The following is a 22,965-nucleotide window of genomic DNA, read 5'->3' as shown; positions in this document are numbered from 1 at the left end:
CATCGATCGTTCAATACGATAGCAACAACAGGCTAAACGATAGGTATGCTAACGTGACAAACACAAACGAAGAGCTGAGAATGGGCCTGACGTAACATATAGAGTTATTAAAGAGAACTATTACATAAATAACATGTTTATAAACCCATCTGTGTCACTCCAATTCATTAAATCCATCGATCGTTCTTTGTCAACAATGGGCACGCGCGGCTGACGGGGATTGCAATTCAAAATATTACACAGGCCCTTATAACGATATATAAATTATATTTCAAATAACTATTATATAAGCAATATTATCAAACCATCTGTGCACTTTAAATCATTAAATCCATCGATCAAATTCCTCGTCCTTTGTCACGAACGCCGCGCGTGCGTCCTGACGTCAGCCTCGTCGTTATTCCACAGATCTACTATATAACTATATTGTAGCGTTAACAAAGTACAAGGAAAGACGTGGGTTTGGTAAACGGCTCTTTATTTAACAAAACAAACTTCTAAGCGTGTGGTGGCATGGACTTCCAGCCACCGATGTGGAAGAGAGCTCCATACAATAGGACCGGGCGTGCGTAAAAGCCATGTCCGAGCCCTATGCACCGTCCGCAGACAGTTACCCGGCCGAGTGCCGGCCCCCGACTTCGATCCACGGAGGTGAACAAGAGCTCAGTAGAGTAGGAAGGGGTGTCCGTAAAAGCCATAATAGTTTTTCAAACCTTCCATGTCACTCCAAATCCTTAATTCCTTCAATCTCTGCGTCCTCCGTGTCACTTAGAAACAAAGCCGCTAATGATGCCGGTAGTACGTACGTGGGTACGTTTGTCCTTAATGTAAACAACCGCCGCGCCGTGCCACTGACGTCACTTGAAATTCAAATTACAGTAATGCTTTGGTACATCACGGTTCACCAAACATTCTTTCTGCTGCTCGATTACTGTTTTCGGCTGCATATTTTACAACTTGAAGTTTGTTACCTGCAAAATATGAGTTTCTTTTTAGTGCCATTTTTCTTAAGCCCTTCCCATTTATAGCGCCCTCATCCAGTTTCGTCTGAAAATATATAGTTTTTTCAGATGTAGTTTTTTTTTGTTTTAAAGTTAAAGTCCCAATGATTGTCACACACACAACTGGGTGCGGTGAAATTTGTCTCTGCATTTAACCCATCCCCGAAGGGAGCAGTGGGCAGCAGTGGTGCCGCGCCCGGGAATCATTTGGTGATCTAACCCCCCAATTCCAACCCTTAATGCTGAGTGCCAAGCAGGGAGGCAATGGTCCCATTTTTATAGTCTTTGGTATGACCCGGCCACGGTTTGAACCCACAATCTTCTAGTCTCAGGGCGGACACTCTACCACTGAGCTGGTGTGTAAGCTTACAGCACCTGGTATTCCCAGGCGGTCTCCCATCCAAGTACTAAGCAGGCCCGACCCTGCTTAGCTTCCGAGATCGGACGAGATCGGGCGTTCTCAGGGTAGTATGGCCGTATTGTTCATTTGGTTGTTTCATCAAAGTCAAAGTCTGCTTTATTGTCAATTTCTTCATATGCCAAGACACACAAAGAGATCGAAATTACGTTTCCACTATCCCACGGTGACAAGACATAGTACACAATATGCATACTAGTAAACAACACAAAAAAACCCAAGAAGGCACAAACAATGAATAAATAAAAATAATGAATAAATAATAAATAAACAAATAACATAATAAATATAAGAAGAGCAAAAATGGAGCAAGTGTGCATACAGCAGACAGTGGACTTGGACATGGCGCTTTAAAGTGTTAATTGCTTTATTTGATTTTTTCTCTAATTTTTATGTTTTGAATATGTTCAAGATAAAGATATAAAAGCATGTGAAGTGATCAACTATACTAAAAATAACATGTGAAGTGGTCAACTATACTTGTAAGTAAGTGATGTCTTAATGATTAAGTAAAAATTTATGGAAAAAAAGCATATATAAGTAGCTCCTGAGTATAAGTCGCCCCCCCACCCAAACTATGAAAAAAACGCGACTTATAGTCCAAAAATTATGGTATCTATCTATCTATCTATCTATCTATCTATCTATCTATCTATCTATCTATCTATCTATCTATCTATCTATCTATGTATGTATGATCATTTTCAAGATTTTCCTTTATAAATCATTGGTTGTTCGGATCAGTGGTTTTAGTTGAATGTATCATATAGCAGACAAACACAGTGATATTTGAGAAGTGAAATGAAGTTTATAGGATTTACAGGCAGGTGCATAAATTGGGGCACCCTAGTTGATTGATTTGCCCAGGGAGTCATAGAACCGCCACTGGTCATGCGTGACTGACTGATGATACATAGAGTTAAGTCAGTTCAATTAAAAGAGTACTTTTTAATATTAATAAATACCTGAAACATGTTATTTACCGTAATTTTCGGATTATAAACCGCACCGGACTATAAACCACACCAGCTAAAATTCGGGGATATTTTAGTTTTTTTCTTATATAAGCCGCACCGGACTATAAGCTGCAGGTGCGCACAAGTTATTTCCAAAGAAAGAAAGGACACAGACAGCCTTTTTAAAGTTTTAATAAAATACTTTAACATGTCTTTCTAAATGCTGCCTGTGACGCAGCAGCAGTACCGCAGCAACACGCAGTGTGCTCGCAAGTTATTTCCAAAGAAGACGGTACACAGAAAGCCTTTTCAAAGTTTTCATAACATACCTTGACATTTCTTTCCAAACACTGACTGTGACGCGGCAGTAACACAGCAGCAATGCGGAAGTAACACAGCACTAATAGGGCTAGTTAAAAAAACATACCAGTAAAAGTAAAAAAAGAGCCGTCGTCATAGTCCTCCTGTGCACTGAAACCATCGAAGTCTTCCTCCTCAGTGTCCGATTGGAATAGCGTTAGATATCCTTCGCCACACATTTTCTCAGTCTCTCTTTTGTCGTCGCTTTTATCCATTTCTTCTAGCATTTTCCATGATGAGGGTCTGTCCATGCTAATTTTATTCATGCACAAAGCGCTAAGTTACATTAAGTTACATTAGCTCCAGAGTCAACGTGACTGGGAAATAAAGGGTGACGCAACACAATGTCATCAACATCGACTGCCTTTAACTTAAAAGCGGCATCATATGCATTTCTTTTGTCCCCCATAATGACGGTTTGTGTCTAAAAGCTTCCTCTCTTCAGTAATGTCTGTCTTGATCTCGTTCTGTCTATTCTTTGTGTGAATTATACGGCACGATTTGCGATCAACACACCACTCTTCTCCCCAGTGACCGGTTCACACATGTATCCCTCCGCCTAGCAAAGCAGTTGCCGCACAACAGTGGTCCACAGCCTTTTTACGAGTATATAAAAGTGATCAAATCATCACAAAAAAATTCATAGATAAGCCGCACCGGACTACAAGCCGCAGCGTTCAAAACTTGAGCAAAAAGTACCGGCTAATAGTCCGAAATTTACGGTAGATGGTTATCAATGAAAATATACCCTTGAAGCGTTGCTTAAGGACCATTAAGGACTATATAAAGCTCACACAATTTAAGGTGATATTCAGTATTCATTACTCCAAAACTGTTATCCAAAATATACCTTTCATGTCAGAAAGTTGTTATGAATGTCATCTCTCATTAACTTTTTAATCACGTGCATCCCTGTCTAACCTTTGGAAAAATATATAACACAATGTGCAGAGTTCTCAAGGTCTCTCCATTTGTTATTTTGGGATTGTGGATTTGGCACAGCTGACACTCATTATAATTAGTAATTTTGGCCTTCACATATTTGATAGTAAAATGTCATCTCTAGTGGAACACCCTCTAGTCCACTTTCTAGTTCCCCAATTGGAGAAAAGCAGATGTTCATTGAGTAGTAAGTTCCAGAATAAATAGACCCAGCTTCCTGTTGTTTGATATCGCAAGCTGATACCCAGTCACAGAATGTCTCTCTCACCAACCCCTGCCCCCTCCCGCCCTCTCTGTCTTTATCTCTCTTGCTTTTGCTCTCTTTTTCTCTCTCAAACTTGCGCTCTGGTTCAGTCTGGCAAGCAGTGTTGTGAAAACTTAATATGCCACATTGTACTACAGTTTGGAGTCAACGTGAAGCATTCTCAATCGTAAATTAGTCAATCAATGCAGTGCTAAAATGTTTTCCCTTTAGTCGTCATGTTCAGTAGAACCAACTATGACTTTTTTCCTAGACTCCGTGAATTGATCAATATTTTCTAATGTATACCATCAGTTTACCTCGAAGAACAAGAAGAGATGTGTAATATTGGGCTATTGAACATTTGTGGTATATTATTTCATTGATTACCGTATTTTCCATACCATAAGGCGCGTCGGGTTGAAAGGTGCAGACTCAATTCCAGGCAAAAGAACCTAATCCACACATAGGGCATACCGCATTTTAGGGTGCATGCGCGTCAAACTTTCTTCCAGGTAGAAAGTCTAGTTTTCTTGAGTGCCCAGCCCTGCTTTCTGTTGATACTTGATAAAGACATACTTTTCAACTTTCGTGTCATGTCTGCTTCTGGGTCCGTATCCAGCTTCACACGTGAGAAGAAAGTCTAGTTTTTTTGAGTGCCCATCCCTGCTTTCTGTTGATACTTAATACAGTGATAACTCGCTACGTCGCATTTCATGTATCGCGGCTTCACTACATCGCGGATTTTTTTTCCAAATTAGAAAAACATTTAAAAGTCAAAATAAAACTGCTAAATTGAGGAAACGTGTCTAACCTGTAGGACAATGTAGTATTGCTCCAAATGTTCGTTTACATTCCTTTGGAAGTCCGTTTTTGCGTGTTAGCACAATAGCAAATTAGCATCTCTCCGCTAACTCGATACCCTGCCCTGTACTTCTTGTTGAAGACCGTACTTCGCTGATTTCAATTATCGCGGGTGGTTTTTGGAACCAATTATCCGCGATAAACGAGGGATTACTATAAATACTTTTACTTTTTAACTTTCGTGTCATGTCTGCTTCTGGGTCCATATCCAGCTCCACACGTGACAATTTTGCTGTGTGTGTATTTGTGTATATGTATGTATTCATCCATTCATCCATTTTCTATTTCTTATCCTCACTAGGGTCGACTAGAGGAAAAGGTGGACGCTGGACACTTTCTTCTGCTCGTATGCCTGCTTGTATGCTCTTGATTATGTTTTCTAATTTGCCTTAACTTCCAATCGCCCAGATATGTGGTGACTGAACTGATGCAAAGTGACCTCCATAAGATCATTGTTTCACCACAGCCCCTTAGCTCAGACCATGCTAAAGTTTTTCTCTATCAGATTCTACGAGGTAGGATTTTTTTAAATTATGATTGGTGCTAATGACCCCACTGATTTAACATTTAGAAAAAACGTTTCCACATATGTGTTGTATGGGTGCTTCAAAATACTACACTGTGAATGTGTTTTGACATTTCATTTTTGTGGTCAACTATCACTAGGACTGAAGTACCTTCATTCTGCTGGCATTCTTCACCGAGACATCAAACCTGGCAATCTTTTGGTCAACAGCAACTGTGTATTGAAGGTTAGTGGGCATGGGACACAATGGAACAGTAAGGCAGATTCCGAAAAATTTTGCTGTATACCGAAACCATTTGGGTTTGATACTAAAGATTAATATGATAAATCTTGAGAGATTTTTGCGGACATTATGTGGACCTATGAGACGGAGATGAACCTCTTCCAAAATGATGGAAAGAACAAAATGGAAAAAGAGAGCATCTTCTCATGATCTTTTGAGCTTACAAACTGATCTTTGTTCTTGAGACAGTCGTTCTTGTGGGACTGTCTCCATAATCTCCCTGGCTTTTGCACATGATGGGTGTAGCAGCAGTGAACTCGGACGACAGTAAATTTCTTCACTCGCTATTTGTTTTGTAGTTTAAGGAAGGTATAACTGAACTGACCGGGAGAGCCTCATCCTCCAACAAAACAGTTGTGTAAGCCTGGAAGTAAAAACTGCAGTGTTGTTCTCATATTTTGTTGTTTAAAATCTACCGTAAATGTCTTCACTTAACAGCAAAAAATATGGAATTGAAATTGTAATATTTGCTTTATTATTCTGCTTCAGATCTGTGATTTTGGCCTGGCACGAGTGGAAGAGACTGATGAGTCGCGGCACATGACCCAGGAAGTGGTGACACAATACTACCGGGCTCCAGAGATCCTGATGGGAAGCCGACACTACTCCAACTCCATCGATATCTGGTCTGTGGGTTGTATCTTTGCTGAGCTGTTGGGGCGAAGAATCCTCTTTCAAGCCCAGAGTCCCATCCAGCAGGTAAACAATGGAATTTAATATACACATTGTGTTCACTATATGCATATAAAATGTAACCTAAACAACTGCATTGGTTTCTTTCATTTGATCAATGTCAGACAAGTTTGATAGTTTCCCTGGTGAGCCTATTGAAAGGAGAATTACTAATGAGGTTGTTCTTGCCCAAGCAATTTAATCAAGCCTGTCTTTATGTTCTATCTAATCTAATCTAATCTAATCTAATCTAATCTAATCTAATCTAATCGAAGAGGGAGGAAGATCTTTCGGTTGATAAAAAGCACAAAATAGTCCAGTGCCTTGTGAAAGAATGAAAACGCCAGACATTGTGAGAATACTAGGTCCTCGTACCGTTAAAAATGAGCGTGGAACTCAGCGAAAACGGCTTCATTCTGATGAAAATTTAAGGAACGCTGTGGGTATAAGACAAACGGGACAAGAAAAACTACATTGAGGCACTGGCTAAAGAAGCACAGGAAGCAGCAGCACAAAACAATCTCAAGGAACTTTACATGACCACCAGGAAACTAGCTGGGAAGTTCAGACAGAACAACACACAAATCCGGAATAAAGAGGGACGACTCCTCACCACCAAGGAGGAACACCACCAAAGGTGGACAGAGCATTTTAGTGAGCTGTTGAATAAACCACCGCCCGACCAAGTAATAAAGATCTCACCAGCAGCACCAACTCAAAATCAATTGCGCCCCCCCAACAAGATCTGAGGTATAGAGGGCTATCATGATGCTCCGACGTGGCAAAGCCGCAGGGCCAGATGAAATCCCAGCAGAGGCCCTACAGGTGGATGTTGAAACTACAACCACCATGCTCCACACACTCATCAGGAAAATATGGGAGGAGGAAGAAAACATACCAGCAGAATGGAAAGATGGGCTTATTGCTGTCATCCCCGAAAAATGAGACCTTAGAGACTGCAACAACTACAGAGGCATCATGATGCTATCAACACTGAGCAGAGTGCTAAGCCGCATCATCTTAGAAAGACTACGGAAAGGGGTTGACGAGGAGCTCAGAGAAAATCAAGCTGGTTTCAGAAGTGGAAGATCATGTATTGACCAAATTGCTATCCTTAGGATCATCATAGAACAATCGAGAGAATGGAACACCCCGGCTTACGTAAATTTCATAGACTTTGAAAAGGCGTCCAAATTGCTACCCTTTGGATCATCATAGAACAATCGGGAGAATGGAACACAGAAAACATTCACCGTGCTCACTGGAGTGAAACAGGGATGTCTACTTTCCCCCTTTCCATTCCTCCTATGCATTGACTGGATCATGAAACAAACTACCCACAATAAAAAGACAGGCATCCAATGGACTTTGACAGAACTACTAGAAGACCTGGACTTTGCTGACGATATTGCTCTACTCTCACACAGCCACCAACAGATACAGGAGAAAACTCAACTACTCGAAAAAACAGCAGCTGGACTGGGACTAAAAATAAACTGAGCAAAAACCAAAGTAATGTGAGTAAACAACAAAAACACAAACCCCATTAACCTCAGGGGCTGCCCACTGGAAGAGGTAGACAAATTCACATACCTAGGACGTGTAATTGCAGTGGACGGTGGAACGGAGGAAGATGTGAAATCAAGAATAGGGAAAGCAAGAACAGCATTCAACATATTAGAAAAGAGCTGGGAAACCAAAACCATTTCACTCAATACTAAAATCAAAATCTTCAACTCCAACGTCAAAACAGTGCTGCTATATGGGTCAGAAACATGGAGGACCACCAAACACATCACCGCTAAATTGCAAACCTTCACAAACCACTGCCTAAGACGCATCCTCAGGATCTTCTGGCCCAACCGCATCAGCAACACCAGCCTATGGGACAGCACCAAACAAGAAACAATAGAGATACAGGTTTTGAGGTGGAAGTGGAGCTGGATAGGACATACCCTGAGAAAAAACATGGCTATAACCAAGCAGGCGTTAACATGGAACCCACAAGGCAAAAGAAGCACAGGGAGACCCAAAAACAACTGGAGAAGGAGCACAGAGCTGGATGTCAAGAAGATGGGACTGCCATGGAAACAGCTGGAGAAAATGGCACAAGACAGACGAGGGTGGAAACTCTTCATCGATGGCCTATGTTCCGAAAGAAATGGAAAGGCTTAAAGAAAAAAAAAAGAAATGGGTATAAGCAGACCTCGTGGTGTTGCCCCCATCTCCTGACCTCAACCCAATTGAAAAGAAGCTCGACAGGGGTGCACAGCAGAACTGTTTATTCGTTCTTCACACAGTAACTCTTGCATCCTCCAATGAGGTACATGAATCAACTCTGCATGGACTTAGAATCTCAATGAATGGGAGTTGATAAAGCGATATTCACAACTGCCTTAACCAGTCATTGAAAGATGAGTGATCAATAATTGGACACACTTCTGTTTTATGTCTTAAGTAAAGAATCAACTTTTCTAGCTTCTCTAAAAACATTTTTAGTACTTGACAGTCTAACCCAGGGGAGTCAAAATCTTTTGTCGTGGGCCGCATTCTAGTCATAGTTTCCCTCGGAGGGCTATTATGACTGTCAACATCTTCTATATAGTACACACAATAAAGGCTACAAAATCAATGAACAACATTTTTAAATCAGAGACCAACAAAAGTATTTCAAATATTTTAAAAAGACAAATGGTAATACAAAAAAATGCTCGCAATATCTTTATATTTTAAAAGTGAAGACAATTTGTAATTTTAGTAATGACACATAGTCGATGTCAAATTTGTCTTCGTGGGTCACATAAAATGACGTGGCCGGCCATATCTGGCCCCTGGGCCTTGAGTTTGAAATTTATGGTCGAAGCGGAGGTTTGGGCCATGAACACCTATTTACCATATTTTCACATTTATTAGGCGTGGATAAAAGTCTTAGATTTTCTTCAAATGTGCAGCGCGCCCTATCATGCAGTGTGTTGTTGTTGTGAGGCCGACGTATTAAAGAGCGCCATGAGAACGTTAAAGGGAGAATTGTGGGCGTGGATTTGCAGCACGCCCCGCCCTGTGTGTGTGTGTGTTGTAAGGCGGACGTAATAGAGAACGCCATGAGAACGTTAAAGGGGGAAGTGTGCGCGTGGATTGTATATAAAAGAACGGGTACATGTGTCATGCTAAACATCGTTGTTGTAACAACAGTGAGAATGGCAAAGAGACACACTTATCAAGCACAGTTCAAACTGAAGGCCATCAACTACGCGGAGGAGCATGGAAATCGAACAGCCGCGAGAGAATTTGAAATCAACGAATCGATGGTTCGCAATTGGAGGAAGCTGGAAAACGAGCTCTGACAGGTCAAGAAGACGCAGCTGAGTTTCCGCGGATGTAAGGCGAGGTGGCCCGAGTTGGAGGAAAGACTCGAACAGTGGATCATCGTCCTGGTGCTTTTGTTTCATGAAATGGTGCCATTTTTCCATCCGGACCAGGACTATGTTGGCGCAGCAACTTCCAGCGGATTATAATGAAAAGCTGGCCATCTTCCTCTCCTACTGTAGCAAACACATCGCCGACAAACACATCCAGCCCAGCCACATCACCAACATGGACGAGGTGACGCTCACTTTCGACATCCCGGTGAATCACACTGTGGAGAAGAAAGAGACCAAGACGATAGCGATACGCACAATGGGATACAAAAAGTCTTCTTTTACTGTTGTGCTTGGCTGCCATGCTAATGGACAGAAACTAACGCCTATGGTGATTTTTAAGAGAAAGACTTTGCCTAAAGAGAAGTTTCCAGCAGGAGTCATCATTAAGGCAAATGAAAAGGGCTGGATGGATGAGGAAATGATGACTGAGAGGCTGAGGGAGGTGTATGTAAGGAGACCAGGTGTTTTTTTTCCCACGCATCAGAATCGCTGTTGATCTGTGACTCTATGCGTGCCCATCTCACAACTGATGTGAAAAAAACAAGTGAAGCAAATGAATGCCGAGCTTGCTGTCATTCCGGGAGGCACGACAAAGGAACTCCAACCACTAGAGATCGGTCTGAACCGGCCATTTAAAGTAAAGCTGCGAGCCGCGTGGGAGCGATGGATGACCGATGGAGAGGATAGTTTCACTAAGAGTGGACGGCAGCGCCGGGCGAGTTACGCCACAATTTGCAAATGGATTGTGGATGCTTGGGCTAACATGTCTGCTGGCACTGTTGTTCGAGCTTTTGTAAAAGCCGCCATCGTATCCGAGGAGCCACACGGCACGGAAAGTGACTCTGACAGTGAAGAAAGTGAACCTGGCACGTCTTTTGGAGATTTAGTGCTGCTGTTCATTTCGGAAACAGAGGATGAGGACTTCGATGGGTTTAATTGATGAGCATTACCGGTAATAAAAATGTGAATACCAAACTCAGTTTTGCTCCCACTTCATTTTTAAATACGCACACTTGTATGTTTGTGTGTGCGTGTTTGTGTGTGCGTGTGTGTGTGTGTGTGTGTGTGTGTTGTTGTTGTTGTTGTTGCCGCCATGAGAACGTTAAAGGGGGAAGTGTGGGCGTGGATTTGCAGTGCGCCCCGTGTGTGTGTGTGTGTGTGTGTGTGTTGTTGTAAGGCGGACGTAGTTGCGAGCGCCATGAGAACGTTAAAGCGGTAAGTGTGGGCGTGGATTGTATACAGGACTGTCTCAGAAAATTAGAATATTGTGATAAAGTTCTTTATTTTTTGTAATGCAATTAAAAAAACAAAAATGTCATACATTCTGGATTCATTACAAATCAACTGAAATATTGCAAGCCTTTTATTATTTTAATATTGCTGATTATGGCTTACAGCTTAAGAAAACTCAAATATGCTATCGCAAAATATTACAATATTTCCTCAGACCAAGTAAAAAAAAAAGATTTATAACAGCAAAACAAAATCAAACATTTGAAAATGTCCATTGATGCACTCAGTACTTGGTTGGGAATCCTTTTGCACGGATTACTGCATCAATGCGGCATGGCATGGAGGCAATCAGCCTGTGGCATTGCTGAGGTGTTATGGATGCCCAGAATGCTTCAATAGCGGCCTTTAGCTCATTTGCATTGTTGGGTCTGGTGTATTTCAGCTTCTTCTTCACAATACCCCACAAATTCTCTATGGGGTTAAGGTCAGGGAAATTGGCAGGCCAATCGAGGACAGTAATGCCATGGTCAGTACACCATTTACTGGTGGTTTTGGCAGTGTGGGCAGGTGCCAGATCATGCTGGAAAATGAAATCATCATCTCCATAGAGCTTTTCAGCAGACGGAAGCATGTAGTGCTCTAAAATCTGCATTTACTCTGGACTTGAAACAGAGTGGACCAACACCAGCAGCTGACATGGCTCCCCAAACCATCGCTGACTGTGGGAACTTCACACTGGATTTCAAGCAACTTGGATTTTGCTCCTCTCCAGCCTTTTCTTCAGACTCTGGCGCCTTGACTTCCAAATGAAATACAAAACTTGCTTTCGTCTGAAAAGAGGACTTTGGACCACTCTGCAACTGTCCAGTGCTTCTTTTCCATAGCCCAAGTCAGATGCTTCTTCCGTTGTCTTGAGTTCAGAAATGGTTTGGCCATGGGAATATGGCTATTGTGGCCCATTTCCCGGACACGTCTGTGAACAGTGGCTTTTGATACCTGGACTCCAGCTTCAGTCCACTGTCTTTGAAGCTCCCTCAAATTCTGGAAGCGACTCTTCTTCACAATGCGGTTAAGGCTGCGGTCATCTCTCTTGGTTGTGCAGCGTTACCTGCCACATTTCTCCCTTCCAACAGACTTTTTGTGGATGTAATTTGAAACTGCACTCTGTGAACAGCTTGCTCTTTGAGAAATTTCTTTTTGTGCCTTACCCACGTGATGGAGGGTGTCAATGATGGTCCTCTGGACAGCAGTCAGATCAGCAGTCTTTCCCATACTTGTGATTTAGTTTACTGAACCAAGCTGAGTGTTTTTCAAGGCTCAGAAAGCCCTTGCAGGTGTTTCGAGTTAATTAGACGATTCAAGTGATTAGTTGAATACCTTACTAGTATACTTATTCATGATATTCTAATTTTTTGAGGTAGGATATTTGAATTTTCTTAAGCTGTATGCCATAATCAGCAATATTAAAATAATAAAAGGCTTGCAATATTTTAGTTGATTTATAATGAATCCAGAATGTATGACATTTTTGTTTTTTTAATTGCGTTACAGAAAATAAAGAACTTTATCACAATATTCTAATTTTCTGAGACAGTCCTGTATATAAAACCCGTGCCCTATGATCCGTTGCGCCCTATGTGTGTGTTAAACACAGTCATGGCACACAACTGAGACTGTGCCTTTTATTACGGTGCGCCTTTTGAACGTGAAAATACTGTAATATTTAGATTTGGTCCTTGTTTTAACATAAAGGCTGACTTAAGGGAGCGCTAATAGTCAAGTCCCTTGACTTTTTTTTTTGTTGATTGGTGTCCCTGCCACGACTCTTTTCTAATGTGCTATATCTACATTTGGTCTTGTGTTCACATGTATTTTTAATATGTGCCTAAATACTGTCACTGAAATGAAATGAAAATTTAATTCTGTCTCTCAATAGCTGGACTTGATTACTGACTTGTTGGGGACTCCTTCTATGGAGGCGATGAGGACGGCCTGTGAAGGAGCTCGTGCACATATTCTCAGAGGACCTAACAAACAGGTAATCAGGAGGCTCTTGTAAGGAATTAGTTTTTCTGTCTGACATGCTGTGTTGTCACATGATGTCTTTGTGTTGCTAAGAACATTTGGACACTTGAACAATGAATGTCAGTACACCTAAAGTGCAAGTATAACACCGGTGGTTCACTATTGCAGAATACATTTCTTTGCTTTTTTTCATTTTGCCAGTGCTGTTATTTGATAAATATTTAAATGTATAGAGTATTGATTCATATATGTGTTAATCTGCCTCTTGGTGTTTTATGGCCAATAATACATATGTAGAGATTTGAACTTAAATCAGCAAACTAAGTGATCCGATTGAATTACCGTATTTGCCGGTGTATTGGTCGACCTTTTTCGATCCAAAATCGACCGAAAAAAATCGACCTCGACTTATACACCGAGTCATAAAATTTAACTTCGTATTCATCGCTTCAAATGTGATGGTAACCAAGGCCGTTTCTCATGCATCTCATTGTGCGTTGCACTTAGAAAATTTGAACCGGGCGGCGTACGCGAGTGCGCGGCCCGCTGGAAGTCGAATGAGGCTCCGCGATTTCATCCGCGATGCTTATAAAGTGCCAATCCGCTCGGCGGGAGCTATTTTCGGCCACTTGGCGCGTGCGCACGGCCTCCCGGATGTGCCGGGCGGCGTGCGCGAGCTCGCCGGCCGCTGGAAGTCGAATGAGGCTCCGCGATCTCCTCCGCGGTGCTTATAAACAGCCGATCCGCTCGGCGGGAGCTATTTTCGGCCACTTGGCGCGTGCGCACGGCCTCCCGGATGTGCCTGGCGCGTGCGCACGGCCTCCCGGATGTGCCGGGCGGCGTGCGCGAGCTCGCCGGCCGCTGGAAGTCGAATGAGGCTCCGCGATTTCATCCGCGGTGCTTATAAACAGCCGATCCGCTCGGCGGGAGCTATTTTCGTGCACTTGGCGCGTGCGCACAGCCTCCCGGGTGTGCCGGGCGGCGTGCGCGAGCTCGCCGGCCGCTGGAAGTCGAATGAGGCTCCGCGATCTCCTCCCGGTGCTTATAAAGAGCCGATCCGCTCGGTGGGAGCTATTTCCGGCCACTTGGCGCGTGCGCACGGCCTCCCGGTGGTGCCAGGCGGCGTGCGCGAGTGCGCTGGCCGCTGGAAGTCGAATGAGGCTCCGCGATCTCCTCCGCGGTGCTTATAAAGTGCCGATCCGCTCGGCTTGAAGCTATTTCCGGCTTCCCGGTGGTGCCGGGCGGCGTGCGCGAGCTCGCCGGCCGCTGGAAGTCGAATGAGGCTCCGCGATCTCCTCCGCGGTGCTTATAAACAGCCGCATGCGCTCGGCTGGAGCTATTTCCGGCCACTGCGCATGCGCACGGCCTCCCGGAATTTGAACACATTTCGTCAATAAATTTCGCATATTTCTGATTGAATTTTGAAGTTTAATATAATGCAACAATTGAGCTCGACTTATACAAAGGATATATCATAAAATCGTAAATTTCCGTCGAATTTTAGGGGGTCGACTTATACACCGAGTCGACTTATACACCGGCAAATACGGTAAACAAAATATTAGTTGTCTTGTCATTCAGTATTTCATGGGAACTGCCATTGGGTGTGACCAATAATATTTGTCATGTGTCAGACCAATAAATTTCACTTGTGGGGTTTTGTTTAAAACAATGTGGGTTGGCTTCTACTCTCACTTGTCTATCTCGCAAAGTTGGGCTTGCGACTAGAATTTATTTTTTTGAATTAAGGATTATTTGTGTGTAATAAGCACTATGCAGAGGAGGATTTAGGAGCACTGGCTGCATATAACAGAGGCTTCAAAATGGAACTCTCTCTCTGACACTGCACTGAAGCCTGGGAACAAACCGTCTGCAATCGGTGTCTCTTTCTCTTGGGTGGAGGATGCGGAAATGGGTTCCCTGCCACTGTTCAATCAGCTCTTTGAGGCATATGGAAAGCCTTCCAGTGTGGAGGATGATGCGGAGGAGTCGACTCAGACCTTTCTAAAGATAGTTGGAGAACTACCATGACGATGCCTTACCGCTGCTCAGGCTTCGCGACCTGTCCCTTTTAGTGGTGGAGGCCATGGTGACTTATAAAGTGTTGTGGGTTGTAGCTTCCCTGATGGTTTGCGAGGCTATTTACACTTATTGCAGAAATGGCTGCTGCTTCATGAGTGTGGTTTAATTGGGTTTAGGTAGGATAGCGCAGGTGCTACAAAGGGCTGTTCAAACTTAAATTAGGGCGGGGGAATTACCGTATTTTTCGGACTAAAAGTCCCTCGGAGTACAAGTCGCATCAGCCATAAAATGCACAATAAAGGGGAAAAAACATATACCGTATTTTCCAGACTATAAGTCGCTCCGGAGTATAAGTCGCACCAGCCATAAAATGCCCCAAAAAGTGGAAAAAAAACATATATAAGTCGCTCCGGAGTATAAGTCGCATTTTGGGGGCAATTTATTCGACAAAATCCCACACCAAAAACAGTCATGAACGAGTAACAACAGGCTAAACGATAGCAACAACAGGCTAAACGATAGGTATGCTAACGTGACAAACACAAACAAAGAGCTGGAAAATACGGTATATAACTATTACCAAATATTACCAAAGTACCAGACAATACGTGGGTTTCGTAACCGGCTCTTTATTTCACAAAACAAGAGCTCAACATATGAGCCAACACAGTGCTACAAGCAAGCGCCCTGGATCGCTCTTCCCACAGAACCCAAAATTACTCCTAGAGGCGCCTGGCTGCACCTTGCATAGCAGCAGCCTCCCACTAGTGGAAAATCTTCATTTCTTTGTATAACAGTTGTACAATCACACTAAAGGCATTCTTCTTCTTCTAAAAGCAGTGTGGGTCCTGCAGCAAGTGTGTGAGGTACATATTATTCTGCCCCTCCCTGAGCATGCTTTGAGCTGTTTAATGACACCCTAGTTGAAGTTTGGTGCACTCGCCTAAGTCAGGCGAGCACCGTGGTATTGTTTCCCGCTCAATAACGGTGTGCATGTAGGTGTGACTGGTTGTTTGTCTCCATGTGACTGGCTGTCGACCAGTTCAGGGTGTAGTCTGCCATTCTCCTGTAGTCTGATGGGGTAGGCTCCAGCACCTCCCGTGACACTGAATAGGATGAGCGGTGTTGAAAATGGAAGGATGAATTGGTTGGATGGATGGGTGTTTTATTTTGTAATGAGGCTTTAACATAAAAAGTGGGAAAAGTGATGTGCTGTTAGTATTTTCTGGATGTAGTGAATATTATGTTGCAATGATTGCTGTATGTCCTGTTTTGTTTGTTTGTTTATTTATTTATTTTTGCTTGGTTTACAGCCATCCCTTCCTGTTCTTTACACACTGTCCAGTCAAGCAACTCATGAAGCTGTTCACCTTCTCTGCAGAATGCTGGTGTTTGATCCGGTGAGTTATTATATCCCACTGGATTGTATATATTTTTCATATTGTTCGTTGAGGACAGCTCTGTGTTTTATGAGAGAATTTCTACTTGACTTTACCAACTTCCTCACTTGATAAAGCGAGAACTACACTTCATCATCCAGTTCTTAGAGTACCTGAGTACCTTTCTCTGGTTTCATGTTTAAATTGCATTTTTTTGTTTTTAAGTCCTAGTAAGATAGATTACCATTTATTATCAGAATCAAAATCCGATTCAAGTTAAAGTATGCTGTACTTCCAAAAAACTGAATTAGACCAAAAGACTTTCTACAAAAATTGCAACCCCCAGCCAGATTTTAAACTTGCTAACAAAGGACATTTTGTAAGTATTTGCTAACAAAGGACATTTTGTGCATATTACTTCTGTTTCCATCAATAACAATATAGCAGACCAAAAATGGATGGTAACACTGCGTTTAATGCAAATACCGTAATATCTGGACTATAAGCCACACCTGAATATAAGACGCACCAACTAAAATTAGGGTAAAACCCTACTGGACTATAAGCCACAGGTGTTTTAATGTTTAATTTCCACATATAAGAGCATATGCACAAATCATACAGTAGAATACAAATCATGAAAAATCCACAGATAAGCCGAACTGGACCGCAGGGTTCAAAGCTTGTGCAAAAAGTAGCGATTTATAGTCAGGAAAATACTGTAGCTTTCATATCTTCATCTTCAAATGGTGTCATGAGTAAAGTGTGTGTACGTCATAAAGAAGGGCACATTATGCTGATGTAAACTTCTTCAGGATATTTTATAAAAAGGTGTAACCAAATATTTCAGGATGTGTGCATTTACATAACTGTATAAAATGTGTTACATTTGGAGTAGGTTTGAGAACATGTACACCCGTTAAAAATTGGACCAACCCAGGAATTTTGGTCAATTTGACGCAACTTTGGGTTATTTTGCAAAAGAAAATGCGTTGTGTTGGGCAAAACAATACAGGAAGTTGGGTTAAATTGACCCAACTTCTTGGGTTGGTCCAATTTTGAACTCATATTGTTTATTTTTAACCCAGGGTAGTTTAATAATAATAAAAAAAAAAAGGCAAAACCAAGGACTGACATAATAATAAAAAATAAACAAAAGTACAAAATCAGAAGGGCCAGAATAAACAAAAACTAGGACTACAGCTTGGAACATGAAGCGATAAAGAGTGACAAGACAACATGGCTAGGACATACAGTTTAACCTCGATTTTACATGGACTTTGGGGTCCAGAATTTGGGAATCTGATTAACCCCGAAAGTGCGTTATATAGAAATTCTTGGGAAGGGAAATTTTTTAGATCCATGTATACAAGTGTATCGGGAAATTGCAGTAGAGAAATACAGTATCGTTAAAAAGTTAGGGGTCACCCAGACAATTTAGTGTTTTCCATGAAAACTAACATAATTGCATAAGGGTTTTCAAGGGATTTCTTATCCATTAGCCTTGTAACACAATTAGTAAACTCAATGGACCATTAGAACACTGGAGAGATGGTTGCTGGAAATGGGCCTTTAGGTACACTGGATTATAAAGCGCACCTTCATTGAATGTTTTATTTTAGAAATATTTTCATATATAAGGCGCTCCGGATTAAATGGCGCATCAAACTGGGGTTGACTGGGGTTGCGTTATGCATACACTAGATGGAGCTGTGCTAAAGGGAATGTCAAACCAGTCAATGAGGTATTCAGTCAAACTTTATTTACAGCAAACATTATATACAATACGACATACAATACAAAAATTGCACAATAACTTTAACTTTGTTCAAACTATAATGTGTGTATTTACAAATCCCTCAAACTTTATATATAGCAAACTTTATATACAATACAATACTATACAATACAAACATTGCACAATAACACGACGTTGTTCAAACGTTAATATGCATATTTACATATCCCCGTCCAAGAATCTGTCGAATTCTTCCTCTTCCGTGTCCGAATTGAAGTTTTCTTGAACAGTCAAACGATATACAACACAAACATCGCACAATAACACGACAGTGTTCAAACGTTAATGTGCATATTTACATATCCCCGTCCACGAATCCGTCTAATTCTTCCTCTTCCGTGTCCAAATTGAAGAGATTTTTTGAACAGTTGAACGATATACATTGCAAACATTGCACAATAACACGATGCTGTTTAAATGTTAACGTACATATTTACATATCCCCGTCCACAAATCCGTCGAATCCTTCCTCTTCAGTGTCCGAATTGAACAGTTGACCGAATGCGGCATTCATTATGCCCGGCTCCCTCTCATCATTATCCGCGTCTCTGCTATTCCCTGGCAGTTCAGTTATTATTCCTGCCTTCGCGAAAGCTCGGACCACTGTTGAGACTGATATATCAGCCAGGCGTCCACAATCCATTGGCAGATAGTGGCATGCGTGTCATTTTGACGTCTTTATACACACAAGTGGTGTTGGACTAGGAGTAAGCACAGTATGAGTGTTTACCGCTATTCAGTCGTACTGAAACATTTTGGTAGAGCGCTATGTACAACCAGTATGGATCAACAAATTCACCAATTGAGTCATAAATAAGGTGCCCCGGATTATAAGGCGCACTGTGTTTTTTTGAGTAAATTAAATGCTTTTAAGTGCAGCTTATAGTGCAGAAAATACAGTTTAACTATTTATTGCATTAAAAACAAGATGTTTTCAGCTAGAATAGCCATTTACCACATTAACAATGTATAGAGCAGGGGTCAGGAACCTTTTTGGCGTGAGAGCCATACCATTTAAAAAAACGATGGGCTAAATACAATTAAATGCATGTATTTTGATTAAGACCAACGTTTTTTTGAGTGTACTAATGTATTCTTTTTAATAACGTTTTTATATTGAAGCCTAGAAAATAAAACTCACCATTAATGACTTATGGGGCTGCATCATTTTGCTGATGGCTTTGTAGTCCGGTTGATATGCAGTGAGGTTGAGCTTCATGCAGGCGTTGAGGCTCTCCTCAGTCATAATGGCCCGATCGTAAACGTCTTTCGCTGACAAACGCATGTCATTTATCCGTTGGAGTATCTTTTCTTTATCGGTGAAATCGTCAAAAAGTTCAATTGCTAATGCGCCAGCAAAACTAGCTTAAAGTCACCTTGTCTGGTCCATACACGGAGTTGCTGTTGACTAGCTTGGACCTTCCTCTGGAGCTCTTCACACGCTTTCTTTCTGCTGTCCCCAGCTGGGTATTTGGTTGCAAATGTAGCATGTCGTGTCTCAAAGTGGCTCTTGATATTGGAGCGTTTCATTGATGCAATTTTGTCATTGCATATGAGGCACGTAGCAGAGCCTCCTCTCTCCACAAATGCGAATTCTACGGTCCACTCACTCTGAAATGTTCGGTAATTGTGATCTTTTTTTCTCTTCGCCATCTTTCTTGCTTGCCTGGTACACATCAGCTAGCTAGCTGAAATTTTACATAAAGTGGATGGATTTTTCCTCTCATGACCCCGTAGGCACCGTATTGTCCAATGAAAATCGCGCTTTTTTTTTTTGTCCGACCTGGCGTCACCCTTCTGTACACAGGCAGCTAGGATTGGCTGATGTAACGCAACCGTGGATTTCAGCGGTAGAAATCAGATGGGATGGATTGCAAACGTGAGCATATTCTATATTTTGAAAGCTAATTTAACATTTTGATTTCAGTAGGTCTATTTTTTACTTTGATAATATAAAAAAATTATTTATGACTTCAATTGTGTAAATAAATGTCAGAGTTGTCCGCGAGCCAGACGCAGTCACCAAAAGAGCCATATAAGGTTCGCGAGCCATAGGTTCCCGACCCCTGGTATCGAGTGTATTCCTGATTAGTTTGTTTTCCTCATTGAAAAATAGTGATTTTATTTTAGAAATAAGGACATTTCTAAGTAACCCCGAACTTTTGAACGGTAGTATACATAACACGTGTTTGCATTTTGGGAATAACATCATTGTTCTGGGTAAAAATGAATATTAAATAATTATTAAAAATTATAAGGTCTTTACAAAAATGTATTTGGACCCAAACTTCAAAACATAAAACTAATGGACATCGTATTATTACAGCAAAACAGAGTAAAAACAAAGTCATAAAAACACGTGTTCTTAAGAAACATTATTTGAAATAAAAATGAAAATGTTCAATCTTGGAAACAGACAGCGACCATAAACTGTGATGTGTAATGTTGCGTGTTACATTCCCTAAACTCATTGGACACGGTCATGACTTTATAATTCCAAAAGTCCATGTTTGAAATATTCCTTTAGTATACCAGCTTTAGGCCATTGCTTTCTTGCAAAATCTAGGATGTCTTGAAGATCAATCTCTTTGATGGAGTCCACGTCCTGAGTGTCTAACTATTCCGGGTTCCTTTTTAGGGTGACTATACAATATACACCGTAGACTGTATAAGTCTATTATATAGACTAGTTATATAGTAGTTATATATTACAGTATCATAACTACGCCAACGCAAGGGGTCCAAGTGAGCTGATTGGGTAGCATAAAGGATAGGGAAAACGAGCATAGGTACACATAATAACCTAACGAGACGGACAAAGGAACACAAATAAAACATGAAACTTTGTATGAAAATTGTAATTGTACTTTTATTATCACTCATTGAATTGGTACTGAAGTTTTTGACATGTACAATACAATATAATACATATTTATTTTCTTGTAATTGTACTTTTATTATCACTCATTGAATTGGTACTGAAGTTTTTGATAGGTACAATACAATATAATACATATTTATTTTCTCCCATCTTTATTCATTTCTTTTTGTTTTTGTTTTGTTTTGTGGGTGGGCTAGGAGGGAGCTAGTTGAGGAAGAAGCTTCCTGCCTTGTTCGTTTTTGTGCGGTCCATCCGGCAGTCATTGGGTTTCTCAAGCTTTAATGCTGTTCAGCTATAGCCTTGCCGTGGCGGAGGAACCAAGGCAAGTGGGTGATGCGCTGCGGCATAGCCGCCACGCTCGCTTGCCCGCATGGCAAGGCAGAATACCAAGTTGATCCTGCCAGTAGCATATGTTTGTCTCAAAGATTAAAGCATGTAAGGCTAAGTACCCAGTGCCCATGGATATTTACAATGATAATGTGAAAGGCTCATTAAATCAGTTATGTTTCTATTTAGCAATCTGCCATTAATTGGATAAATGAGATTCTAGAAATAATAACATGCAAACACGGATTGAACCCCAGAGATGCATTTATTTATCAGACCCAAAAACATGCGGGGCCCTTCTCCCTCGGGGCTAACTCTAGATAACCCCAAACCAATCATTGATTCTCCATGGCAACAATGTCTTACGTCTACCATAGTGACAATGGGTGGATGAAACAGAAACAGTTACAACAAGTAATGCAGAGAAGCTTCTTTTCATAAAAAAGAACCATACGCGCTCTTTATTTAAAGTCCAGAGTCAAGAGAATTAAATGTTGTGATAGTGTCTTTTCATTTGTCATGCCACATTTTTATTTTATACAACCCCAATACTTTGTGGTCTTTAAAGTGCTAGTAATGACAAGTTGTTGCTGTCAAGTTTTCAGTTGGACTGGAAGGTATACTATCAAAATAACCTTCTTATACCTTATACCTGAAATTTATTATTACATACGTAATCTGCCTATGTGGTCCTCAGTCGAAGCGGATTTCAGCAAAGGATGCCCTGGCACACCCGTACCTGGATGAGGGTCGATTACGCTACCACACGTGCATGTGTAAATGCTGCTACACAACATCCTCTGGCCGCGTTTACACAAGTGACTTTGAGCCTCTCACCAACCCCAAGTTTGATGATGGCTTTGAAAAGAATCTAAGCTCTGTGAGACAAGTCAAAGGTAAGTTGAAGACTGTTGCACTTTTTATATAACCTTTTGATTGAGTGTAGAGTGGACCAGAGCTGGACTGGAATAATTGATGCTTGATTATAATTGCCTTTATTAATATTTTAAAGTTTACAACTTTAAACCATAAACCACACAATATGATTCCAAAACACTTTAATCGCAGTTTAAATGCTTATAAGCATCTTCAAACATTGCTCTACCACTAAAAATGTTGTACAATACAGCTACACAATGCATAGTACACATACATATTACACGTCAACAATTAGGATTATAATGAATTACTGAGACATAAAACAATGAACAATGACTGCACAGTAAATTAGAGGAGTTAAATCAATGGTGCTGATGCTCTCATGCCTCTCCTGCTCCACTCCTGCTCTGTGCTGATGGGAAAGTCCGCTGCTTCAGAGGCCAGTGCTGCATGTCGGTGTTTTAACCAATGGATCTACGCAGTGACATCACAAACTGGCTGTCGTATATGCTTCGCAATCTTGAATAATGATCGGTGGTAGATACACATTGCTAGTTGCATGTTGCAACTTGCAAGTTGTAACCCTCAAGTTCCATGTTACAGTAGGGGTGGGGTTATGGAGACTCATGCAAGTTGAATCAAGTCATTACTTGGTTCAAACAAGTCGTAAGTCAAGTAAAAAAATTTTGATCACAACATAATGTAGTAGTGATGATCAAAAAATGTCTTCACTGAT

At 41.4% G+C, this 22,965-nt stretch overlaps 1 protein-coding gene and 1 pseudogene across 2 annotated transcripts in view; one reads left to right on the top strand and one right to left on the bottom strand.

Moving 5' to 3' along the window:
• Nucleotides 1-22,965, top strand: part of nlk2 (nemo-like kinase, type 2) — a 50,543-nt gene that overhangs the window by 12,459 nt on the left and 15,119 nt on the right. For both annotated transcript variants that reach the window (XM_088381962.1, XM_088381963.1), the window contains exons 4-9: nucleotides 5,191-5,297; nucleotides 5,449-5,534; nucleotides 6,081-6,290; nucleotides 12,855-12,956; nucleotides 16,279-16,365; nucleotides 22,048-22,246. In XM_088381962.1, the coding sequence (XP_088238088.1) occupies nucleotides 5,191-5,297; nucleotides 5,449-5,534; nucleotides 6,081-6,290; nucleotides 12,855-12,956; nucleotides 16,279-16,365; nucleotides 22,048-22,246 (791 nt within the window). The remainder of the gene's footprint in view (nucleotides 1-5,190; nucleotides 5,298-5,448; nucleotides 5,535-6,080; nucleotides 6,291-12,854; nucleotides 12,957-16,278; nucleotides 16,366-22,047; nucleotides 22,247-22,965) is intronic.
• LOC148394827 (5S ribosomal RNA) lies at nucleotides 1,365-1,483 on the bottom strand (annotated as a pseudogene).

This window comes from Syngnathus floridae, chromosome 7, assembly GCF_059516105.1.
Source record: "Syngnathus floridae isolate MCC-2025c chromosome 7, RoL_Sflo_1.0, whole genome shotgun sequence".
Lineage (NCBI taxonomy): Eukaryota > Metazoa > Chordata > Actinopteri > Syngnathiformes > Syngnathidae > Syngnathus > Syngnathus floridae.
Note: the sequence above shows the minus strand (reverse complement) of the source record. Positions and strands in the feature narration are given on the sequence as shown.